This window comes from Symphodus melops, assembly GCF_947650265.1.
Source record: "Symphodus melops genome assembly, chromosome: 8".
Classification (NCBI taxonomy): Eukaryota; Metazoa; Chordata; class Actinopteri; order Labriformes; family Labridae; genus Symphodus; species Symphodus melops.
Window position 1 is genome coordinate 15,688,208 of NC_136698.1, and position 26,668 is coordinate 15,714,875.

Sequence of the window (26,668 nt, forward strand, 5' to 3'; positions counted from 1 at the left end):
AGCTGGTGTCAGTATGGAGGTGAGTTAGCGGTGAAAGAGATCAAGTAGCTCTTACAGAATGTGTAGTTTTCTGATTCACCACCAGGGGGGGATTAAGACTCCCTGAAGTTTAATATGAAGTGAGAAACACAAGTCTGACTGATTTAAATACAGCAGAGGACTGCGACGAATTTATTGAGGCATACATACGTTTAGAAAATGACAAGAATAACATTCAAGACACAGCTGTTACGCCGGGAGAGAAAAATAGTGAGGGAATGACCACGAAAAAAAAAAAAATGAGAGAACAAGAGAAGGAATAAGGCCGTGAGGGGAGGGGAAGTCTGGGCATTACAGCAGAAAATGAGACCTGACAGGGTGACCTGATGCCAGTTTAAGTAAAGTGAGGACAGTACAGACTCCAGTACCAGGCCAGAGAGTGGTACAATGTACTCAAGTGAGTCTACTAATCCTCAAAGAAACCTAGTGTCACAGTGCTCGACCCAGACTTGTGACTTCTTTACTGTACTCTTAACAGCACATTGAGTACATTTGGAAGCTGTACAGGAAGCTCTATATGTGGGGGGGAGGTCTTTACATTGAATTCAAGCTGTTACCTCAAGTTCACAGAAACGAAACTCTCGAGAAAAAATTAGGGATTTAGATTTTTTTTTTTTATGACTGTTTAGGACTTATTTAAACAGAACTTAAAGGAAAAGGGAACTAAAACTCTGCTGTGTTTTGTGTTAAGAGTCTAATCTTTATGGTAACTATAGCAACCACCTGTCAAGCACAGGTTTTGCTAAAACTCTAAAAAAAAAAAAGAGCGCAAACCTTTGTATCGTAGAACAAGGCTCTTTATTCTCATGTTCTTCTCTATTTATAATGCTGCCCCCAATGGTAAATAAAAACTACTCGACTGCTTCCTTCCTTTACACACCACATCTCAAATAAACAATCAATCAGAGTTCACTCATATAGTCACAGTGTATTTGGTAGTACACGGTGTACATACCTGTGGTTCCTGGGGGGCAGTTACACTGGTAGGCGTTGACCAGGTCAATGCAGCGTCCTCTGTTCTGACAAGGGTTGCTGTGGCACTCCTGTACCTGGATGTTACAGATTGAGCCTGTGTATCCCAGATAGCACTCACAGAAGAAGGTGGCGATGCCGTCTTTACACACGCCGTGGTGGCATGGCTCTGGTACGCAGTCGTTGATGTTGTCCTCACAAAGTAGACCAGTAAAGCCTGAGGGAAAAACATGTTTTCTTAAATAAATACAAAGACCCTTGCAACATGAATTATACGACTATTTTACATTATTTGTTTAAATTAGGGCACAGGGTTTAATGCCATATAGTCTACATTCGTCTTCATTTCGTTGCACTATACTTGTATATGTGTAATGACAATAAAGTTGAATCTCATCTCATCTCAGTTTGAAAAAAGTTTGATAGCACAATATTAGTTCATGCAAAGTTAACACAAGGTGTTTGGCCCTAACCTTCAGCACATTCACAATCGTATCCGTTGGGCCGGTCGATACACTTCGCTCCATTTAAGCAGGGTGTGCTGGAACACTCGTCGATGTCTATTTGGCACATTTCCCCACTGAAGCCTGAAAAAAGAAGACGAGCACAGATGTAGAAGTAACAGATGCATGCATGAAAAAAAAATTGGTGATATTCATATGAGATCACTTTCAAGTCACTGCAACTATATCAGGAAATTCTAACAGCATGTGTACCAACCTGCTGGGCACTCGCAGATGAAGCGGCTGACCTGGTCCAGACATTGGCCCTGGTTCAGACAGGGCGAGCTGTTACATTCATTCACCTCGATCTCGCAGTGAGTCCCCTCAAATCCTGCAGGTGGGGCAAGAAACAGGTTTTACTGCTGCTCCATCTTTCCAAAGTAAAATAGGCCAAATCCTTTTTATTTAATCACATTTTTTTGCAGATGTAAAGCTGTCTTTTTTAATATTTATTTTTGGACTTTTTGTGCCTTTATTGGAGGGACAGGACAGAGAGGGAAATTAAGAGAGAGACAGTGGGGATCAATGTGGCGAAGGAGCCACAGGCCTGATTCGAACCCGAGCCGCCAGCGTTGAGGACTGTAGCCTCCATACGTGGGGACGTGCCCACTAATCACTGCGCCAACAGCGTCCCCCAGTGCAGTTTTTTTAATCTATGAGGGCCAGATTGAAGATGCAGTGATGCAGATAATCTAACAAGTAAACTCTTACACACTTTGTGTGTGTGCGTGTGTGTGTGTGTGCGCGTGTGTGTGCGTGTGCGTGTGCGTGCGTGTGCGCGTGTGTGTGTCTCTAATTGTGTTTATGTTTAACTCCCGCTGCTGTGTCTCCGTAATGCTGTGAATTCACAGACTGGGACACCAATATTACGCCGTCACAGAGTCAATATGAATGTACAAAGATGTGAAGACGGCTAAGCTTAGTTAGAGCACTTTTTTTCAGGGAAAAAAACCCCAAAAAAAACAGTCTGAATGGGGCTTAAGAATGAGAATTGAAAATGTTGTATTTTTATAAAAAAAAAAATCTAGATAAGAGTATCTAATAAAATTGGTTAAAACAAAAATAAATGTACGACTGCTCTTGATATTTACCAGGCATGCAGATGCAGGTATAGTCCCCGATGCGATCCAGACAGGTGCCATCGTTCTGGCAGGGGCTTGAAGCACACTCGTTGACATCCTGCTCACAGCGAGGCCCAGCATAACCTCTGGCACAGTTACAGGTGAAGGAGCCATCAGTGTTCACACACTGACCACCATGCTCACAGGGGTTGGTACCTGATGATGATGAAGAGCGAAGGTCTAAAAGCAGAACACCTCAGAGTGTGTCTTTCGTGTTTCGAATTCTGTCTCGCTCACCAATGCTGCATTCGTCTCTGTCGGTCTGGCAGGTGCTGCCTACATATCCTGGTGGACAGTTGCAGTTGTACATGCCACTGATGGGGTTGGTGTCACACTGAGAGCCCTCTCTGCAGGGGTTACTAATACAAGCGTCATCTCTGTGGCAGAGCAAACCTGAAAAAAAAAGAAGCATGGCATGATGACAGCGACAGCTTTTGTGTTTTTTCTTTGATTGCACAACATCCTGATGAACTTATATCGGTGCATTGTAAAACAGTCTTTTGTCTCTCGCAACTGGCTTACCCGTCTTTCCATGGGGACAGAGACAGACAAAGGACGCGACACGATCGATGCATGTGGAGCCCGGGCTGCACGCTGCTGTTGCACAATCATCAATGTTTTCGGAGCAGTCCGATCCACTCCAGCCGTTAACGCACACACAGACGTAGCTGCCAAACAGGTTGCTGCAGGTTCCTCCATTCTGACAGGTGTTTGGCTGCAGGCGGCACTCGTCTACGTCTTCTGTACAGTGCTGACCTGTGGACAATATTGGAAAGGTTTTATTTTGGGGATTTTATTTGTCAAAATTCAGTTAAGTTCTGTTAAGTATGGTTATCTGAGGTCTTCAGGCACTATTCCACATGATTCTGTCTGATATCAGGTCTCATATCGTATCCATCATAGCACTACAGTCACTTTATTCTTCAGTATTCATCTTTGTTTATATAGAGCTAGTACAAATTTAGACTGTTCTATTATCTGCCATGCACCACTATCACTTTATTATTTGCCTACATATATATGCCTACTTGCATTTAGCTTATAGTTAAATATTTATATTCTCATTTACTACACTATTGTTCTGTTATGTCTGTTCATTACTGCATATATGTATTATGTCTGATTACGTCTGAGTCCGATCACTGTCCACTTATACCTTCTTCTGCACTACACTTCTGTTTACATCTGTTTCAAATAGTTCTTACTACAGTCCGTCTGTTCACACCATGTACGTCTGTTCACATGTCTGCGTACATCTGCTTACAGGCATATAAGTCTGTTTACATCTTACTCCATCGCTGTCCTCTGGATCTAACTCTGTAACTTGTATTTTTAACATCTTGACACTTGACTCTTTGCTGTCCTTTGTATCTAACCTTGTACTTTTTGTAATTTTGTATTTTAACTTTGGACTAACACTCTTAACACTTGTTCTTCTTTGACACTTCATTCCTTGTTGACTCTATCTTGGTTAAATGTTTTAGTATAGCTGCACTGTCGTTCATTTACTGTTCTGTGTGCCCTTGAACTGCCCCCCGGGGACAAATACAGTTTTCTTAAATTGAATTGAAATGCAGTGTGAGAACATTATTGGTCCACATTGTGCTGTAGCCTCCTCCTTAAACCTTCTGGCCTTATTTTCTCTTGATAGATTTGTGCTACATAAACTCAGGCAGGCCTAAGGAAGCTGATGTTTGCATGTTTGCTCTGTCGACAGAAAGCCGACATGTGCGACACAAGTGTGATGTCAGAGACACACCCAGTGTGAAGTGAACCTGACATCAAACGGACGACGTGAGGGAGGCAAACCACAGCGTGTAACTGTGGTCACATGAACACATTTAAGCACACACAAATCCCTCACCAGTCCACTCTGGAGGACACTGGCAGTTGTAGGTGTTGACTCCATCCATACAGGTTCCTCCATTGGCACACTGATGACCGGGGCAATCGTCAATGTTGTTCTCACAGTTGGTTCCATTGAAACCTGGCACAAACACAAGAAAGACACATGTCACTGTCGTAGCCTAAGCTATGTTTCCCTTGGGGCAAAGCATGCACACACAAAAAAACATCTGCTGTGGTGTGATGACCTCTGATGTACACAAGTCTTGTAACAAGTCCTGGTAACATAAAAACACAACCTGTGTGTTTGCTATGTCCACTCTTTAAGTGCAGCAGACAGACAGCAGAGTGCCTAACACAACACAGCCAACAGGATGAGGCTGTTTACACTTCAAACAACACTTTGTTACAATAACTCGTCACTACATTCTTATGTAAACACCAGTTACAGTGTTGCAGTGTTTCGTACTTCAAAAGTTCTACCTTTCGGTGTGTCCCCCCCTCCTCTCTGACATATCTCTGTTGCTGTTGCTCTTGTATTATTACTTTATATTTTATCCAGCTTGTATTAAGCAAGACAATAAACCATCTTCTTAAAGATAAGTGTTCGAATCCTCCCACCTGGCAGGCAGTGGCACGAGTAGCTGGTTTCAGAGCTCTGGTGGCAGGTGCCTCCATTAAGGCAGGGTGAAGGTGAGCAAGGGATGTATGAGCTTTCACAGTTTCTGCCTGTGAACCCGGCGACACAGGTACACCTGCAGCAATGAAAGAGTTTGTTTTATTAAGTTTAACAAAAGAAAAACTGATAATTCTCTAAGAATTCTTACTCATTTCTAGATTTAAAGAAAAAAAAAAAAAAAGTTATATAATTTGTATAAAATCTATTATTTCATAGTAGCTCCAAATACAAACTTGACGATTCTTTTTTTTTTTGAGAACAGGATTCTTACTTGTAGGAGCCAGGAGTGTTAAGGCATACTCCTTCATTCTGGCATATGGAGGGCGTAACAGCACATTCGTTGGTGTCGTTGAGGCAGCGAGGACCAGTGTAGCCACTCGGACAAGAACACGTGTATCTTCCACCAGACAGGGAACTGCAGGTTCCCCCGTTGGCACAGGGACTAGACAGACAGCTATCCTCCTGCTCACACTGCGATCCTGCGAATAACAAGAAAAGAGAGAAGAGCTTGGCATTAATCCCTTAGATATTTCCTTTCTTTCTAAAGAGAATTATGGAAGAGATACAAAAGGGAAAGCAATATGCATTTGTAGTGATGTAAGCTCTAGTTATCTGGTCAGAAAATGAAGTTTTGTTCCAGTGATACATAAAAGTCTTTTAGCAGTATCTCACCTGTCCATCCTCTGGCACACTCGCACTTGAACTTGTCGAGGGAAAGCAGCGTGCAGACACCTTTGTTGGCACAGGGGTTGCTGGGGTAACATGTGGAGTTCATGGGCGTTTGGCAGTGTTGTCCGGTGTAGCCGAGCGGGCAGGTGCAGACGGCGGTGCCCGGCACAGGAACACCGGCTGACATGGACACGGAGCAGTTCCCTCCATTCAGGCAGAAACCAGGTTGACAAGGGTCCTTATGGTGGCAGTACTCACCCAGAAAGCCCGGTGCACACCTGCACACACAAACAAGCACACGTTTCAACGCTGGAGGAGCACAGTGTGCGCGGTGAAGATGAAAGTTGAGATGAACAAAAAGGTCACATTTGGTTGTCTGTGAGGGCTTTTTAAGGAGACAAACAACCCAAACAAAAGAGTTTCATACAGGTGCTCGTGATGCGCCACATCAAACAAGCAGCAATGACAGTGGGATCATACGCCGAACAACAGCCTTGTACTACACAAACATCAAAGGAACAAATGCACCAATGAACAAGAGCCAGTTAACTCTACTGTCTGACACACAGTCCTAACTCTGCTATTCACTGATCTTACAAAGTACGTCCTAATGTTGGAGTGTTAGTGAAACGTCTGGTCGTGTTTATGGAGAAAGAAGTCATTCAGTTACTCTGACCATCAAGCTGGATGGTTAATAATTGATAAGCTGCATTTATTTAGTGCTTAGTCCCAAGAGAGACTGAAGCTGATCACAGCACAATGCCTCACGGTGTTACACTCACACCACAACCAGGGCAGATGATGTGGTTTTTTTTCAGCACAATTGGAAATGTTTGTTAGGTTTCAGACAGGAGTGGAGCTCCAAACCCGTCAGCTTAAAACGGTTTTAAACCCTGAGCTGCCTAAACCCTTCCGAGGCAAAAAGAGGGAAGCTGAGCTTGGTAACAGGGTTAAACAAGGGCCAGCAATGGCAAAGGAGAAGTCAAAATGTAGAAGGATGTGAGGTGGAGTCATCTGGAAGTTGTTGACTGAAGCCGGGTAGAAACAGAAAAACAAAACGTGGACAGAACCAGAAAACTTTTTTTTTCCCAATTTAAAAGACCGACAACATTTGTGCAAACAGCTGAATAGTTTCACTGCGTTCTAAAAAGGAGTCCACAGTAAAGATACCAAACTTCTATTTCAGTTAAGTGATCGGAGAGGAAATTACAACATTACGCAACATGTCCACCAGGCTCTTAACAGACAATGATCCCCCCCTCTCACTTTCGATTCCGCAGTTTTCTCAGCCTCTCCCTCAGATGTTATTTGGTCAGATGTGTTGTTTTTAATTGAGCAAAAAAAAGGTAATTAGTCAGGTCATTTCCTGTGCGTTGCCTGTTGCACTGTATGTTTGTGGTGGTTTGGTTTGTGTGTGTGTGTGTGTGTGTGTGTTTGTGTGTGTGAGGGGCACATGGCAGACACCCTGTCTAGGGACCATGGGGCGACAGAGCAACCCGCTGCCTCTTACACCAGCTTCTAAACCTGCCTCCCTAGAGGGGTTCAGGTAACATAATAGGAGAGCAGAGATACAGAGAACGGCTTCTTACTTACTCAGACACACACACACACACACACACACACACACACACACACACACACACACACACACACACACACACACACACACACACACACACACACACACACACACACACACACACACACACACACACACACACACACACACACACACACACACACACACACACACACACACAAATATCCTCTTTCAAAACCATTTCTAATGAAGAAACAATGCTTATTACCCAAATAAGCAGCCCCGGAGCATGTGAAAACAGAACACCGTAGACAGTAGAAAACAGAGTTCTCTGTTATGAGCCATATAAAACAGTGGAAATGGGAATTATCTGAAATGCAGTCCCACGCTTGCTAACTTTATTTATCATTGGCCACCCCACCCCGAAGCAGCTTGAAGATATTAGGTTATGAGCGCATGGGAACGAAGAATAGTCATGAATCATGCCAGGCAGAAGTGTCACTGATCAATCACATCCGCGCTGCGTCTGAGTGAGTCATCCAATGTCTCTACAGCGAGGACAAACAACATCAAGCAACAAAGTCGAACTCACTCAATTATTTGGCAAAAAAAAAAAGTATACAGTTTATGAAACTCACTGCAGTACACAAACAAACAAAAGACACTTCATTGGATCACTACCATGATATTGAGCAACACAGTCAGGACTCTTCACAGTTTTTTTTTTATAAGTTGGCAAGACAGGAGCCTCTGAGTTTAAAAAGGAATGGACACAGTACAGAGGACAAGTGTTGTCTGTAAGCCAAACATCAACATACACCTACATTCTTGTTCAAAACGTGCATACGTCTCCTCGGACTGCAATACTTCATCCTTTAATGTCGACTTAACCAACTGGAGAACTATGTTTCTGTAGTTGGAGTTAATTTAGAGTACACAGCCTTTTATTACTTGACTCTTACTTTGTTTTGTTTTTAATTAAAGCTACCATGAGGAAGGTCTAGTTTGTGGACAAAGCGGGTGTCTCGATTCTCTCACGATTTATTTTCAGAGAATCTGGAGGTGACTGGAGCTTCTCATTGTGCTGTTGATTAAATGCTGCATCATGTATGGTGGTTGGGCTGTTTGTCTTGTCGCAGCTGCCATGATCACGTGTGCTTATTACAACCAGCCTCCTCTACAGCTGCTGACGCTTCACCATACTACTGCCATTCATTTTTTAGAGAAGTGATTCGAACCTTGACACCTTTGAATCGATTTCCAACTGCCTCACGATTAATCTTGACATCCCTATGTGGAAGTATATATATATACCGTAAATTCCGTACTATTGAGCGCACCTGGATTTAAGCCGCACCGGCTAAAAATAAGTAAATAAATGTATTTGTACATATATAAGCCGCACTTGATTATAAGCCGCAGGTATCCACGCTATAACAAAAGCTATTTACACAGACGTAGGCTACCGGTAACATCCGCAAATACTGTAGCGTCCGTACGGACGTTAAAGGACGACGAGAGCGTTCAAATAATAATTTTTAATAACCCGATCACTGTCGGCCGTGACCACGCCGTTTACAGCAGAGAGCAACACATAACTTGCCGTAACAATCCAACTCTCTCCCCCAGCGTTCTCTCATACAGCCACTCAACACGTTCTCGCTGGTGCATTCACTGACTCTCCACATAATCGGAATTATGAACACATTATCAACTACTGACTTTACAACATGAACCGTTACAATACGAAGCCTTGCCGACGGTGTCTGTAACACGGCTGATGAAAAAGATGACCGTAATATATTTCACAAGAAAAAGTCCATCCATTCACTGCCTCAGAATGACTTCATTACTCACTTCCTCAGTCTCTGTTGTCGCTGTCAGTGTCATCTCAACGTGCAGCAGCTCTGTTAGCTTCTTTGACAGCCAGGTCGATCGCCTTTAACTTGAAAGCTGCATCATATGTATTTCTCCGTGTGTTTTCCATGATGAGGGTGCGTGCATGAAGCGCAAAATGACTGATATTAAGATCCGACGTGACGAAGTCAAATGTTTTTGCGGCAGAAGCTCATTGTCCCCCATAAAAAATCCATGCATTAGCCGCACCGGAGTAGAAGCCGCAGTGCTCGAAGTGTGAGAAAAAAGTAGCGGCTTATAGTCCGGAATTTACGGTATATATATTTTTTTTTTTTAAATCTTATGTTGCTGTCTAAAGAGTTCAATGTATTTCTCATTAAAGAGAAGCTTTCCCTGCAGCACGCTGTAACTCACTCCGTCTGACACCTACCCCGGCATAGAAAAACATCGACATAGAAACACTTAGTCTTTTTGCTTATGATCTAGTTTGCTTTTGTAGCACATAAAGAGGCATCAACTGTAGTTTTATTTTGTTTTACAGCCAGACTCACACAAGCTTTAAAGAAACAGGCTTGGATAACGTTGAAAGACGTATGAACACATCTAAACGTTCCAAAAAAATTAAAAATAAACAGTCTGATCTTTAAATGACTGATTATTTCCCTGAAATGTTTTTCTTAAAACGAGCTCTGTCTAAAAGTGACGGTGCTGCTGGTGAACAGATAAACCAGATGGTAGATTAGTGATGTATGATCTTCAAAGAAAACACAGACTTCATGCCTCCTGACCTCAACTCTCTCAGATTAGACACGGCCACCCTCCCGTCTTCTGTCTCCGTCCCTGTATCAGCATGTCTGCAGTGCAACCCCCCCCCCCCCCCCCCCACAAACACAGGCCTATACACAAACACACGCACACATAAATACACAAACACAAAGACGTCCCTCCTCACTTCAAACACAAACACAGCTTGGTCATGATATCACAACAAAAAGGCCGTCCTGGGAATCAGGGCCTCTCTCTCTCTCTCTCTCTCTCTCTCTCCCTCCTCTCCTGGACGACCTATCCGCCCCCTCTCATGGAGTAATGACACGGCCCTCTGCCCTGTGACATACATCACGTTAGCAGGCCGTCACACACAGAACAGCGTGTTCAGGTTAATGGCAGGTTTACGTTGCGCTGGGAACATTTCACACATTCTCACTGTTAAATCTCAGGACATGTGAGACTCATCTTCAAAGTCAAGTATCGCTACTTCAGTGACACAGAGGAAACTTGAAACTGCTGCTTTGTCATAATCTTTAGCCTGATTACAAATCTTTTGAGTCTGGACTAAGTCTCTCTGTTGGCCTTGTTATTGTTGTAAGAAGAAGCAACAGATAATATAAAGAGGGTGGGGGGGGGGGGGGGGGTTAGTCCTACACAGTTGTCGAACTCCACCATAGTTATGCATTTGTTACTTTCAGATTTCTAAAGTGCAGACATGAAATATACACAATAAGCTCACATACATTGAGCCATTGCTCTGTAACCAGTGTTGACAGAACCACATGCCAAGGCGTCAGGAAGCGATACCACCCTGTCCTTCTGGTTTCACTGCCTGATAGAGAGCTCATTATTAGCCTCCCGTCTTTGTCACTAAAGCCTGAAGCAAACAAGACGAGGCCATGCATGATTCACATTATTGTCAGGGAGTGGTGGCGTGCTGAAGGAAGAGGCAACGCAGCACACTGGGGGAGAGTCTGCGTCTGAAAGCAACTTCAGGAGCGGTGCAAGTCGGAGGAATTTTCATACAGAGTCAAAAAAAAAAAGAAAAGAAAAAAGAAATGAATAAATGCACACGTACACTAAGAACCAGTGCAGTCAACCGCACTTTCATACAAGGCTGTACAGAGTGAACTTCTGCAGCCAAATTCATCTATGGGATCCTTTGTGTTGGCTGACTTTTTTTTTTTCCTCCATCCTTTTCTTACTCTCTGCTATTTCCTGAAGCCCTTCTTTCCCTCTCTTTCTCACTCCTCCACCTCTCATTTCTAAACCCGCTCTCGAGGTGTCAGGTTTCTACAGCTGGTTCACATTAGCGCCCCCCATCTCACCCCCCCCTCCTCCTCCTCCTCCTCCACTGCACCCCTTCCTCTCTCCTCAACTCCTTATACTCTTCTACCTCATGCTGACCTCTGCCTGTCCTGGCTGGCCGTCGGGGCTTTACAGAGCGGAGAGGGGTGGACTGATTCTAACTCACTCGTGAAATGTCTTTGAACTACATTTTCTTCCCAATTCCAAGGTCCCCAAACTCCCCTTCATGGGCTTATTTTTGTCCCCAATCACTACTTCCCCTTTGCCTTTGTGCCAGTTCTCTCCTCCTACTTCTCCTCGACTACAACCCCCTCCACCACCTCTTATTCTCGTCTCAGCAACGCTTAATAACTCCATCATGCGCTCGCCCTGCGGCCATCACAGATAAACAGAGAGAGAGAGTGGGGGATGGCGGGGGGGGGGGGGGGGGGGCTCACATTTCAATACCTGGATCATTCCCTGTCTTGGCTGAAGCAAAGGTGGCCTATTCACTGTTCTGCTTTCCTGTGTGTGCATGCACGAACACCGCCAGTCAAGTTCAGAACAAGTTTCTCGCTCTGCTGTTGCTTCAATGCATGGCTGTTCTAAAGTATCACGCTGTATGTTAGGAAACGACGACTCCTCTGATTGATCATTCAAATGTAGCACACACACTCCGGTCTGGTCACTTTAACAGGCATGCAGCTCTTTAGGCTGTCTGCCACTTTAAATCTGCAAAAACAGAAATATAGATTACGGGAAATACGTTCTGCAACTCCGTCTAAGGCGGAGTGAGTTCTTCTGCTCAAATCATTGTCACGTGTTTCTGTTATCAATACACTTAAACGTCTGGCAAACAAATTCTTTACGTAAATCAAACACTTTCTTCAGATGTTGCAGCACCTGAATGGCTGAGATGAGCTTTGACAGTCATTTCAGAGCCAGACGTGTGACAAACAGGAAGACACTTTGTAGACTTCAAAGTTGACTGTAGAGTTGGACCCAGGAGCCCCAAAAACTCTTTCTAAAACTACTTTCGTTTCTCAAAAAAGCATTGTTTTAGTGGGTTGGCTTCTTTCTTTTTTTTGCACACTCCCTCACTTCTCTGAATAGTTTTTTCTCATTTTTTTAAAGAGAAGAAGAGGCAGCAAAAAAAAAAAAAAAAACATGCAAGAAGAGGGAGGTGCGGCATGAGGGATGTCAAAGATAGAAAGAAAAGACATAAAGAAAAAGACAGATTGAGTAAAGAGTGCAACGAGCTGGAGATTAAACCCAGAAGCATAATGAGAGAGGTGAAGGAGAGTGAAGGAAGCCAGACGGTCTGACTGAAAAGCATGTGTGAGGAGCGCTGAGCAGGGTGGAGTCCGAACCTCGGAACATGTGGTAAAATGTGAGACTGTGTTTAGAAACATGTTCAAAAAGACTGAGTGGGACTGTGGTACAGAGCACAGGACCCATTTTCCCTCTCAGAGAGACGTGCACGACGAGCTTCGGTGCTGTTCTGTCATTATCCTGCTCCTGTGGCTGCTTAAAGGAGTCTCCCAGCGACGGCCTGTCAGCACATTAAAGTTACTTATAGAGTTTTCTCCTACAGACGGTTCCATCAAGACTAATTTAGAAATTAGCACAATTAACATTTGCACCTTTTATTTTTGTATTTTCTTTATTGTAAAAGTCAGCATGAAACTGATATTTTCACATTTTAATATAAGTGAAAAAAATTGTTTAAGGCCAATCGTCACTTCACCTCTGTGATGCATGCAGACAGAATACGTGAACTTGTGACAAAGTTGAGATACTTTTGACCCCATAGTGTCATCATCAGTGTGTGACAGAGTGCCACTCGTCACCTCACTGTTTGCGGGTTTATGGTCTGGTTGCTACATTCCTCACTGTTTCGTAAGGCTTCCTCTTTCTGAATGTGTGCTTGAACCTCCAAATGTCTGGAGTGCATCTGTGTGCTCTGTCCTTTGTTTGTTTGTCTTTAAGGTGGAGATAAAAAATAAAAAAAAGAGTCATATCCAAAGTTAATGAGGAGCTCTTTGGGCTGATGTTCAAACACGACATGTAATAAGCAGACACTAGCTCAGGCTCGAGGAAATAGTGATCATTTTCCACATTAAAAAAAAGATAAAACAGTTGAGTAATAGCTAATAAAAAACACTCTTTAGTCAAGAGTTATGACTCGCGCTGATGAATGATCCACTGTACTTCTCTCACACTGTTCAAAAGACGCATTGAGTTACAGTTCTATCTCCTAAATATTGAAACTAAGATAAAAACTGCACTGTGCCAGCACGTGAACTTGCCTTAGGCTCAAGGTGCCCCTGGCTTTTCAGTGAACACACTCGGAGACAGAGCACACACACACACCAGCATGTGCACAAAGAAACTCTTATCATCGTTGTTCCAGTCTTGACCACATGGACGGCGTAGCTGGCTGAGCTGTGGGAAGGAGATAAGTCTCTGGAGTGTAAGGGCGGGAAATCACTGCAGAGGGTGCCTTATCTGTTACTCCAGTGTTTGTTGACTTTAGTTTGAATCACATGCCAAACCCCAGTTTAAATCTGGGGAGGACTAGTTACTGGTTTAAACTACTTTCCTGCATCCACCCCCCCCCCCCCCCACACACACACTACTTTATATACTGCCTTACTAACCAGAAGAGACAAGAGACAGATTTCTGTTAATAACGAGGGAACACAAAGATGCTGAGACTGATAGATAAAAACAGACAACGTTAACAAAAGCCCTTAAACATGTGTAGAGCATGTATTGGTAGAATAAGAGCAAACTGTAGGGACGAGGATTAAGAGGCCTGGTGAGCTGTGTCCAGAGACATCCCCCTGAAGCAGAGGCATGGATGGATGAGTGACAGTTTGATGAAGGAGGCGTCGCAAGAGGGAAATTACACTCCTCTCTCAGCTCCACTTCGTCCCCCCCCCACTGCTCTCTCATCATCAGTGAAGAGCTGTGCCCCGAAGGATTCCTCCTCAAATTACCTGCAAAAAGACATCCTCTTTTCTTTTGGCCCCTTTCTCTTCCTCTGTCTGCCCTGCGGACAAATTCTACCCGTCAGATCAAACGGGCAGCAGGTCTACACAACACAGTGACTCTCTTCCCTCCTCACATTCGTGTTTTGTGAATAAAAATAAAAGGCCCGACAGTGACTGGTTGCTGTGAAAATGATTAACAACTCTTTTTCTCCCACAGTCAACAAAGATGCTGTTGTTGGGGAAACAAGGTTTCAACAACATAGTAAGTACAGCCTTGTTCTTGTTTGGACTGATCAGTTATTTAAGAAGAAGAAGATTTACTTTATTGATCCCCGAGGGGAAAATAGGTTTATACGCTCTGTGAATCATGCAACATATACTAGGGCTGATATATACTATACACATGCACAAACAGGATCCTATGGACATGCAGTCCCCTTTCTGATCACTGCCAAAGTACCCTAGAGCAAGGCACCAAACCCCAAAACTGCTCTGGAACCTCTGTGGGCGGCCCAATCACTCTGAGACCTCTGCATTAATGCATGTCGGGTCCTGTGTGTGTGTGTGTGTGTGTGTGTGTGTGTGTGTGTGTGTGTGTGTTCATATCCATTAAACAGAGTGTAAAACTAAATTTCGCCTCGCGGGATCAATAAAGTATAAATTACCGTGATGTCAGCTACAAAAGACCAACTGAACAAACTTGAGACATGCAGATTGTTGTGGAAAAATACTGTCCGTCTGTCGTCCTCATTTGAACTTAGATGCCTTCGATGTTTGTTGCATCATTTGGCTCCTTCTTCTCTGTACGGCCTTGCCTGCGTCTCACACATGTACACTTCGACTTCCTGATATCTGAATGCAAGAGGTTCCCAAAACAGACTGTGCACCCTCCTTAGAAAGAGCTCACTCTCCTGCTTCCACCTGGCCAGATGTTTTATAAAAACTTGCACAAATCACAAACTGGTATTATTGCCTGCTATTGCCTTAAAAGAGATTCATCTATGAATGAGATTAACCAGCTGACCGACTAGCACAAGGCGTAGCCACAAGGGCGAGCCGAGGCCAATGACAATGTGTTACTCATGTATATATGTCCTGTGAATGTAAAGTGTACAGTGGTCTGCAGCCGGGAATATTTGATGCGTTTGTGGCTGATGTTACTTTTGTAACTGATTATCCCTTTTTGCAAAAGAACTTTTACGATATGCAATAAAATACATAAAGACAAACTGCTTGATCTGAGATCTTCATTCAGCAAACAGGAAAAATCCACAGAGACACACTCTTAACACACCTCTTTCTCAGGCTGACGGCTTGCAGTGTCACCGGTTTGACGGCTTCTCTGCAGCCGGCCCTGCGAGTCAGCTCGTCAACCTCTCCCATGAACTCTCTCTTCTACACACACTCTCTCTCTCCCTTTGTCCAAAATGACACACCTCAACTTCGCTCGTTAGCATGATGAACCAACTCAAGACGCATTTCGTTTTTGTTCTGAAATGCATGCAAGCACATAAAGCTGATAAAAAATAACCTCCCTCCACCCCCCTTAAATGACTAAAGTAAAAATAAAAAAGAGTTTTAAAGATGTTAAGGAAGTTTGCAGAGGGAGCGCTCAAGTTGAAGGACGGCAGCCTGCGCAGAAGTATGTTTGGTTGTCAATCCAAACAGTCCCAGTCTCCACTCTGGAGCTGTGACACATGTTCTCATCACTTAAAAACGATGAACATTGTCCTCCTGTTGTAAGACCAGCTGGAGCAGCACAGTACGCATTCAATCCTTTCAAACGTGCAACTGTGTTCACTGCTTCCAATGTTGTTACTGAAGGAAGACATGAATCGTGTGTTTTAATCAAACAGTTACTCCCAGTCCAACCCGAGGCGTGAAACCATGTGACCTAATTAGGCAGGTCCGAGCCAAAAAGCCAAAGTGACTGTTTACTTACAACCGGCTGTCTTTAATACACTGAGCAGACTAATGAAGACATAATTCAATTCTAAACAATGAGCCTTTTCACCAGCAGCACAGAGCAGACGGGGCCAGACAGGGGCAAGTGTGTCCTTTGTGTGTATGTCTGTCGTGTGTGTGTGTGTGTGTGTGTGTGTGTGTAAGTGTGTGCGTGTGTAGTTGTTTACGTTTGCTCGAGAAGGCAGAAAAATTGACTGATGAGTTAATGAGTCCAACAGTAGGCCTGCGCTCTGTCAGCTGACTTTTGTGAATTGAGAGGCTCCTCTCTCTTTCTTTGCTCCCTCTCTCTTTTTATCATCACTTTACTCTATAAAATTCATAATCTGAAATTCAGAGAAAAGATTCTCACTACTTGATGAAGAGTGGAGACAGCTTGGCGGAGCAATGGTGAGAGGAAATACATAAACAAAAAGTATTTTAAAGATTTAATTGAAAAAGGATTTTTTTTTTTTAAGATTCAAAGTTTGAAGATAATAGTTACAAGCTGTTGTAGTTTCATTAAACTAAATCATTACTGAGCAGGATGAAAGTCTGACTGCTGTTAATTTGGATGTGACAGTGAACCCTGATGTTTGCTTCGACATCAAGCACACACCTTTGACTTTTTGATCCTGTCCTGTAGTTTGAAAGTCCTCTCACCTTGTTCCCTCCATCTTTAAGAGCCGCCTTTGAAAAGGTCATTTTAGCCAATGATTCATCACCTCTTCATTACTGACAGACATCTCCCGAAATGCAACACAAGTTAACAATCCAGCTGCTAGCTTTATTCAGCAAGATGACATCATTCATGTGACATCTATCCTTGAGCCGATGAAAAGGTCTTTAAGGTGAGACTTTCAGTCTAGGGTGAAACAAAAGAAGAAAGAAATGAACATAGGAGGTCAGATTTTTCCTCATGTTGAAAAGTCTAATTAAATAACTCTTACTTTCACACAGACGCGCACATAAACAGGGATTCTCTTTTAAACCTGCATTACGAGGTGAAACAATGATTGAGGAATGCTGCTTTCTCGCTCCCTACACAAGTAGCAGAGGGTTGAAATTCCTACAGCTCTGGGAACAGACATGCAGTGTGATTCACATAACATTTGATGAAATATGATCAGGTTCATGAACCAGCTTTGGTGTGTTTTTTCGTTGGGAATTTGGCTCCGGAGTGGCAGTGCAATTACAAAGATAGCTGGGCGTTAATTACAAACCAGGCGAAGCTGTCAGAGTGGAAGGCGTACATCAGACTGGCCACTGCAACAGCGTTTTGGGTTTTTTTTTTCTTTAAAAAGGTCTGGCTGCACCAATGTTCAAAGAAGAGACTTTCTGTACGTGTAGGTTCTATTTCCCACCAGAGTATGGCATGCACCAAGAACCAAAAGCCAGCACTAACAAACGCACTAATAATGATTAGCCTGCCTGTCATTTGGATTTAATCAACCCAGTCCCACATCGTTCTCATCGTCAATCTCACTGAATTTTCCGTTATAAAATAGGGCGTAATAAAAACGCCTGATCACTCTCTTGACATCCACCAAAAACAGCAAATCACTAAACATGTCGGCAGCATCAGAGCTTTAGATTGGATAGCAGCGAGAGGTTGCAACAAAGTAAGTAAACCCTTGAAATGTCCTAACTAACATCTTGGAGGTGTGTGCATTGGGTTTGTTCCTAGTACTGATGTACTTAGGCAGGGAAGAGGGAATAAAAGCCTCCTCTGTCAGACAGTAAAACCCTCATGGTCCCGTGGACAGGCTGCGGTTGATGTAAAAAAAAAAGCTCTGGCTTTCACATCCAGTAGTGTCCTCATGAGGTGTTTCTGCTGCCGCCGATGATGCACATGCATTGTGGTTACAGTGTCGCTGTGACAAGATGACTTTAAATAGGAAGTGTGTTTGACCAAAGAACAGTAAATCTTACCTGCAGTACTCGGTGCCATTGCTCAAAGTCAGACATGTGGCGTTGTTCACACAAGGAGCCTTATCGTCCATACACTGCAGAGCTGAAAGACACCAACGAGAAGTTAGAGAGGAGAAAATACGACAGGTTTTTATCTGCTCAATGTCCGGTCAAAATGTCAAGTTGGTGCACTGAAGAACATGTCAAATGATTTTTTCTTAATAATCTTATCAAACAGCCTTTTTACTGAACCACATGATGTTGAGTAAGGACGTTGTTTAGACCTTTATACCGTCAAAGATGATACAGTTTCAGAGATGTTTCCTTATTTAAATGGATGTTTTTGCTCATTTTGAAAGTCCTTTGTTGTGCACAATGTTTCGTTCTTGTTCTATTACACGAACTCTAATGCTATGAAGTCAGCTAAACAGGGTCTGCCTTGAAATTGGAGATGCCACTTTTATTATTTAATAACCCTTTATTATTTAATTCACCCTTGCAAAACCCTTTTTTGTTTGTTTTCTTTCTTGCATGTGTTGACGTTTGTTTCAACCTCTGTTTGTTTCCCTTAAAATGAGATGTTTTTAAAGCTCATACATTTTCTTCCAAACAGTATGGCAGTATTTATCAATGGCCCCTGTATCATGGTGCGTATCCCATGGTCAGAGTGTCTGCCCGATGTAATCGTCTTCACGTTCTGCTGCAGAAGGCTTGCCACCTATCTTGCCAAATATGCGAGGCCAGCCTGAAATCACCCAGCAGTCACGGGGCGGCTGGAGAGGAAGGCAGACAGAAATTAATCTCGAAGAAGATAACAAAGTCCAACTATCTCCCCGCCACTGAAACCCTCATAGCCAAACAAATCAGCTATTGTGTGGCTTTCAAGTTGCTGGAGACACATGGCTCGAGTGGCCTTCACACACACCATGCCGGCTTAAAGTGTGGCATTCTCTGACTGTATTTATCAATGTGGTATGGTAGTCATATGAAAGACTCCACTGTTAAGAGTGTGAGACCAACTATCATTAATCCTAAATAGGCCAGGGTGATAAAACGATAACGATAATTATCGCAATATCATTTTTCCTACAAAAAAAAGTTTGATAAAAAAAAGTTTGATAGAATTGAACTTGTAATTACACCACACAACCACTGGGGGGGAAACAAGGGGGCGCAAATGCGCATGAAATGCTAGTTGCCACCTGACATTAAAGAGAAGAAGAAAAAGAGGTCCAATCATGTCGCAGGGATACGGGTAGAGCTGCAGCTATCGAATATTTTAGTAATCGAGTATTCTATCGAATATCCCGTCGATTAATCGAGTAATCGAATAGATCATACTTTTGCTTAATTAAGGTTTAACTCGCCTTGGGTCGTCCCTACAAACCTGCTTCTTTGCAGTTACCATGGAAACGCCTGCTTGTTACAGCCAACCACCTCTGCTCTACAGCTGCTGATGATGCTCACCATATTACTGACAGGGTCCCAAATTCACTTTTTGATTCACTGGTCAAGGCGGCAGGTAAATTAAAAATACAGGCCTAACACGTTTTAATGGCTGAAATAACAAATAGTGTTTTGTGTAGCCTACACATCTGTTACAGTACATTTAATTGAGAAAGCATTATGTTCTGTTGAATCAATCACAGAATCAATCATTATGTCAGATAAGGAAATTGAGAAACTTTAAATATATATTTGCTAAATTATTATTCCACAAACAAGTTATCTCTTGATTTAGCTTTGAAGACATCAGACCTTTCATATAATCAGCCTGTATATTGTTAAAAGTGTATCTCTGTCTGCTCCTGCAGCGCGCTCACAGACTACAGAGACCATAGACGCGTCTATGACAGAGACTGTGAGGACGCTGCTATCGTTATGTTAGCTGCAAACACGGAGAGAGTGAACGGAGAAAAGCCGACCGTTTGACCGGATCACGTGTTCCCGACTCGGTCGTATTGATCACGGATCAACTGTGTGCTGACTAAAAGTTAAAAGGGGCACGCCGCGCTCGCGTGTGCGTGTTGAAGTGTCTGTTTGTAAGAGAGAGGAGCAGGTAGCTGCAGCTACATTAAACGTGTTTTATACTCATACCAAAGTTTTGATGACGCAAAAAAAAACAACTTAACGAAGCCTCGAGGCAGCGAAAATTCCTCGATGAATTTTTGTAATCGAATTATTCGAGTTATTCGAGGAATCGTTTCAGCCCTAGATACGGGTAGGCGGGCTTACAGACGTTCGGTGTGGAATGAAAACACAGCTGAAGTTAGTGTTGAACCTGTTAGCTCAAAGCGCGGAGAAAACATCGTCGACAAGACGACGAGAGGATGCTCAGCTGCAGCTCAGTTGGATATTTACAGTCCGACAAAAAAGGTGTAGCATGCTCTACTGTGCAGAAGACGAGTGACGCTAAACGTGCAACACGACAGACTGTTGGCTGTTTGACACAATATGACCCGTTAAAAAACACTAAAAGGAAAGAAATGAGGATAAATAATATAAACAGTGTACAGTGTGGACCCTCAGTAAGCAGCAGGCCAGTAAACTAACAATAAAGAATAATTCAACCATTAACCAGGTCTCTTCAACTTTCACTTTCAATCAGCTTTTCAATTTGAAAGAACCAATGATTTAACATTTATCGTGATAATCGTTATGGTTGCACAATTTTACTCTTTCACTCTAGACTTTATTTATGGTCTCTGATATTTAAGTGGTAATGTGATGCGCCCCCCCCCCACACACACACACACACACACACACACACACACTGCAGTAGACTAAAGCTCTTTTTTTCTAAATGGAGGTCAGCTGATTTCAAGGAAGTGGCAACAATGTCTATACAAACCAGTCATTGCATTAAAAGGAAGTGCACTCAGCAGTGTTGTTACTTCCTGCCTCGAGATGAATCACAGAGTCACTCAAATTCAGAGTGAAGACACTTCATGAACTTTAATCCAACTTGTTGTTGTTGTTGTTTTCTTATGGTGTACGAAGTTGAACGCTTCGTTTCGTCTGGTTTTTGAACTGCTCTGCTTCGAGAGCGAGGACAAGCTAATTCCATAAAGCCTGGCTAACAGACATAGTCCATTAGACATGGGGATACCAAACATAAACTACTGTGAAATCCATAATCTCAGCAAGCATGCACACACACACACACACACACACACACACACACACACACACACACACACACACACACACACACACACACACACACACACACACACACAGCAGTAAAGTCTCAGTTGTGTCAGACTACTGCTGCAGAATAAGAGACCACAGAAAATACTGTTCTATTTTGGGACTATTTCTATACTGAACTGAACTGACTCGCTAGCTGGGAGGCTACACATAATTACACAGTGTTGAGCACAGAAAATCTGCACATGAGCAGAAGGACCTGCAACAAAGTGGAGTTTCACTGTAGGTGTTATTGGGACTCAAGTTGATGAGGAATGCACTTTTGATCTGCTTTGAATCAGGCATCAAAATCCAATTTGATTTCTGTCCAGTAACTCATGGAAATACAGCCTTTGGTTTTGTCAGGATACGAATATCAACTGAAGCAGCGAGCAGACAAAATCTGCAAACAAGAGTACAGTAAATGGAAGGAGGAAGAATTATGCAGAGGGAGGGATGAGGTGGAAGTGAGAAAGCAGAGATCGGACAAAATATTTTCTCCTCAATTTGAAGAGTTTCCCATGCAGGCTGTCGTAATGCCAGACACAATGATCTTTCCAGATCCCCCCCCTTTCCCTATTCCCCAATATAAATGTGGAAATACTGTAAGCAGTCTCTTTTAAGTAAAACAAATGTTATGTCCACACATGGTTCTAAAAAGCCTTTTCACTGGTCAATCATGGCAACATCACCTGTGTTGGATGGTTTCTACCTGATGGTTCTCACACTTCATTATCAATGAGCCGTGGAGTGAAACTTTTCCCAGGAATGATAGCCTTGATAAACCCAATCGCCAAAGTCAACAGTGAAACTACAGACAGATAGTGTGAGCTGAGAAATATAAAGTGAGCCGACCAAATAAGCAGCATTGTTTCCCCCTCCCTGGTTAAAACTCCTTTTCTGCACACTTCATGTGTGTGTGCGTGTGTGTGTGTGTGTGTGCGTGTGCGTGTGCGTGTGTGTGTGTGCGTGTGCGTGTGTGTGCGTGTGTGTGTGTGTGTGCGTGTGTGTGTGTGCGTGTGCGTGTGTGTGCGTGTGTGTGTGTGTGTGCGTGTGTGTAAGTAGAATACAAAAACAGGACAATATTTCATAGCATGACTCTTTGCTGTCCCTGGGAAACCTTGTTCACTACAAGCTGTGTGTACGTGCACGGCATATAACAATGAAATCATTTAAAGCACTCCATCGGTTTTATCTAGAAAGTGCTATTAAGTGACAGTAATATGAACTGGAATGATCTATATTGTGATGATCGTCCCGTGTGTCCTGATGTGATTATGAAGGTGAACCTGAGGAAGCGACAGGTGTTTCACTCATAGAAAGTAAAATCATTTTCAGTAGGCTACTGATTATTGTTTTTTAAACAGTGACGCCCGTTAGACGGAGCGAGCCTTCGCTGATGACGGTGCAGTAGAAACACGCACGTCCTTGCACTAAGAACAGAATGTTAAAGAACACCGTCGTATAGATCCGTCCATTGCCACAGATACCTGATTCAGATATTAGAGAGGGGCATTTACAGTAATCAATTCAAATAACTTCATTAATCCCTCTTGGTGCAATTGGTGATCTAAATGCTCTCTTACTCTTATTACTTAATGAACGATTACTCGGGTACTGCTCCCAGGGCAGCGTCGCTGTGGGTGATAAAAAATAGGATCAATCAGCTGATAAAAAAAAGCTGACTCTGAGAAGAGGACAAAGACTAAACTAAAATTGGGCAGAACTAAAATGTGTAATTACAATCCTCTGCACACTGTTTCTGATGGACTCAAAAGCTGCTTCAGTCAGCGACTAGTGATGCCTGAGGTCGCTTTCACAGATGCAGTTCGGGGGACTCGATTTAGGGGTGAAAATTGGCGAGAGAATTGGGTGCCCGACTTGCCGACATTTTTATAGTCGGCATTTTTTCTATTTTCATTTACAAAAGGGAGACAAATTATATGTGGGCTGTGTCAGGTTAAACCGGCCTCAACCGGAGTGATGTCTAACCACATGAGCAGACATCAGCACGTAAACCTACACGAAGGCTGGTGTTGTTTGCATTGCTAAAAAAAAAAAAAAAAAAAAAAAAAAAAAAAAAACCTCAAAGAAGATAGATTTGGATTTTTTCTGGTTTCTCACCTAAAACAAACTGAACTTTGGTGCACTTGGAAGCGAACAGAGAACCAGGTACTGAAGCGGACCAGAGCTTGTTTTGTTGATCCACACCAGGGATTGGTTTGTGCATTCACACCACACAAACTATACAACAAAGCGCACCACAGTTTGTTTATAGTGACCAAACGGTTTAGATGTGAACGCAGCCTTAGTGTTTCCTTGGCTCATCAGATATTCATATGAACATTTTGAGTTGTGGCTCGGATTCCTGGCTGTAAGTTATCTCTCAAACAGTTTCACTGGTGTTTGTGTATAATAATATAATAATATATATGATTTTGCTGTATTGTATGAATTGACCAGGTGGCGAATGAGTTTCCCCGCTGGTGAAACACGATGTGAAGTGTGACTGTTGTTTGTCTCAGCCGGCTTCTCCTTGTGCTTGAAAGTGATGTGGTTAATGACCCAACTAGTATTTCTATGATCCTATGTTGTTCTTTTTGTAAGTGTACCTTTTCTTTTGGAGTTATTTGTCCCTAGAGAGTTACCATAGCTACCCTAAAGCAGATGTTGTTGCAATTATCCGGCTCGCTGCGCCGCGTGTATGTTGAATGAAGCTGAAGCCATAAACAGAGAAGTCACACCTCTATAGTGAGTATATTCAGGTACATTAGTATATTCTATACAGTATATAAGGCAAACCAGAAAGCTTAATTACACATGTAACACAAACTGGGTGTAGCTGTTGTAGCTAATAAAAACTGACCTCCCTGTTTTTAGAGATCGAGGTCATTCTAGACATCCACCTGTTACCTTCTCAGGTGCTAAAAAAACATCTGGCTTAAACCCCAAAATACTTTTCATTTAAGTTTTTAGCAAGTTAGGCAAAAAAAAGGGGGTTTCCACATTCATGGGCTAAATTGAAAGCAACTACTGACGGTTAAAATGTGTGCTGCTCGGCCCTCATGTGATTATCTACAGAAAACATTTCCAGGTTCAAGCTTATTACATTAGACTATTTAAATGATGTTTACTTCAATATTACATGCAGGGCTCACAGCACACAGCCTGCAGGTCAGGATGCAAACAATAAGACCAGGTGACATCCCCTTCTCTCCTGACATGAGCTGGAGGCCTACTTCATATCGATAAAGTCTAAACTGTATGAAAGAGCAAAACATTAAGTCCTGCGTCTCTCTTTTACCATATTACTTCAGACACATGTTGTCAGCAGCTTTAGGAGCCAGCCGACCGACAGAGCAGCAACAGCTACAAGCACGCATGTCTTTGTAATTACAGGAATTTCAGGGAAATTAAAGGACATTTCTAATCTGTTAATTGTAGAATGTGAATAATTGGCGAAGTTTTGTGACCTATAATGTGTTAATATTATATGAAATGATACCATAAGTCTTCTAATATAAAAGGTGAAAGCCAAAGGAACGAATAACAATAATAATGTCATTTTTTGATATCACCGGCTGATCCAATTGTATTCATTTTGTTACCTCATGAGCTGGCTGCTGAGTCATGATTGGCTAATCGTTGCCAAACTGCCACGGTGCATTAATGTGGCAATCCAGCTGTTAAGATAGGTGAGTAGAAGGGCTGTCATTTTTCAACAGAAATACTTCAGACACATTTAAAATATGTCACAGTGATGTTCTAACACAAACTTCTATTTATCCGTAGAGGACTGTTTTCTTTGAATAAAATGGTTAATAGCAGCAACACAATTAATAACAAATACTATTATTTTGTTATTAAACCTTTTAAAATCAGTCCAAGCCAATTTAGTTTGAAATCGCTTTTTGTTCAAAACGAAATCTAACAAGTTATTAGTCTGTCAAAATGAGCACTGAGCTGTGTGAGTAAAATACAGAAATAAAGGCCCTGAATGATTAAAGCAGACAGCGCTGAAAATCAGAGGGCGAGTCTGGTTGTTGTGCTAAGCTGGCTTCCTCCCTCAGCACCCGCCACTGCAATGTCACCAACACCACAGAGGGTCCCTCGAGAGATCGAGCCACGTCACGAGAAGAAAAAGAGACAGTCAGAGAGGCGGGGAGGTGGATGGGCTTTGAACTAATAGCCGAGGATTGAGACGGGGAAGTAATTACGAAACGGCAGACAAAGACTGCACACGAATGGGTGTCCCCGAGCCCTGGCACACATCCATACTGCAGAGGCAGGAAGTTGTTCGCGCTGAGTGAGGAAGTAACCCCATTTCCTGGAATTGCCGTACAAGCCTCTATATCCAGCAGGCTAAATAGTCGCCATGGTAACTTGCAATAAAATACCCTTAGCTCAGCATGGAAGGAGGGAGATGAGGCTCAAACTAAACACAATTACCCTGAGGGAAGCTTTACTGGCCCACACAAACAGCAGACAAACCCAGCAGAGGCTTGAATGCTTCAATATCTCAGGTCAGTGTGGAGGGTGGAGACGTGCTGTAAGACTCTGATCAGCGCCAACAGAAACAGCTAACGTTTGTGATTCGTCTGGATGTTTCAAGCCCGGCTGTTTGATTTTATTGAGGCGTTTTAAATGCAACAGAGCCTGCATTACTGAACATAATCCAACCTTCATACTTTGTTCATGTTAACCCATTGCACCTCTGTAACACCAGCTGTATGTGGACCTGCCCCACCGTGTGAGGTCACAAAGTGGAAAACAGAGATATGACATAGGTAGAGAAACACAGACTTGTTTTGTTGCGATTTGGTTTTAAAAAAAAAAAAAAAAAAAAAGACTAAAAGTGGTGAACAAAGATCCCTTATCCACAGTAATTATCCCGAAATCACTCCAGCTCTTACAACTGCTCGCTTGTTGTAGCACTTAAAAAAAGAGTCTCATTTAAAAATGAAAGCTGACCTGTCTGGTCAGTGTGAGTGCGTCCACATGGCAATATATCATCACATGCTCCATGCCAATGCGTGTATGGTTGCACATGTTACAGTAGCGTGTAAGGCCTGTGTGCTGTCCGTGCCGGCACCGAATGACGCTTCCATGGAAAAAAAAAATACACTCAACCTGTAAACGAGCTCAGAAGATGACAGAAGCACCTCTCTGCTGAATTCAGTAAAGACGTATCCACGTATAGTGTGTTTTATAAGTAAAGCTTCAGACAGCTGCTCAGTGAGTCACACTGTAACTCCACTCGTTCGTTCAGTAGCTATAGTATAGGCCTACTGCTTCAGTAGTTTACAGAAGGAAATCAAAAAGAGATGCTTGCAAATTCAAGTGGACTGATG

At 42.9% G+C, this 26,668-nt stretch overlaps 1 protein-coding gene across 2 annotated transcripts in view; it reads right to left on the reverse strand.

Moving 5' to 3' along the window:
- notch2 (notch receptor 2) overlaps nt 1–26,668 on the reverse strand; it is a 44,636-nt gene that overhangs the window by 12,955 nt on the left and 5,013 nt on the right. For both annotated transcript variants that reach the window (XM_079349523.1, XM_079349522.1), the window contains exons 2-12: nt 18,150–18,231; nt 5,832–6,106; nt 5,431–5,638; nt 5,102–5,235; nt 4,500–4,622; nt 3,158–3,391; nt 2,873–3,028; nt 2,606–2,791; nt 1,732–1,845; nt 1,485–1,598; nt 995–1,228 (exon numbers count right to left, since the gene is read on the reverse strand). In XM_079349523.1, coding sequence (XP_079205649.1) covers nt 995–1,228; nt 1,485–1,598; nt 1,732–1,845; nt 2,606–2,791; nt 2,873–3,028; nt 3,158–3,391; nt 4,500–4,622; nt 5,102–5,235; nt 5,431–5,638; nt 5,832–6,106; nt 18,150–18,231 — 1,860 coding nt within the window. The remainder of the gene's footprint in view (nt 1–994; nt 1,229–1,484; nt 1,599–1,731; nt 1,846–2,605; nt 2,792–2,872; nt 3,029–3,157; nt 3,392–4,499; nt 4,623–5,101; nt 5,236–5,430; nt 5,639–5,831; nt 6,107–18,149; nt 18,232–26,668) is intronic.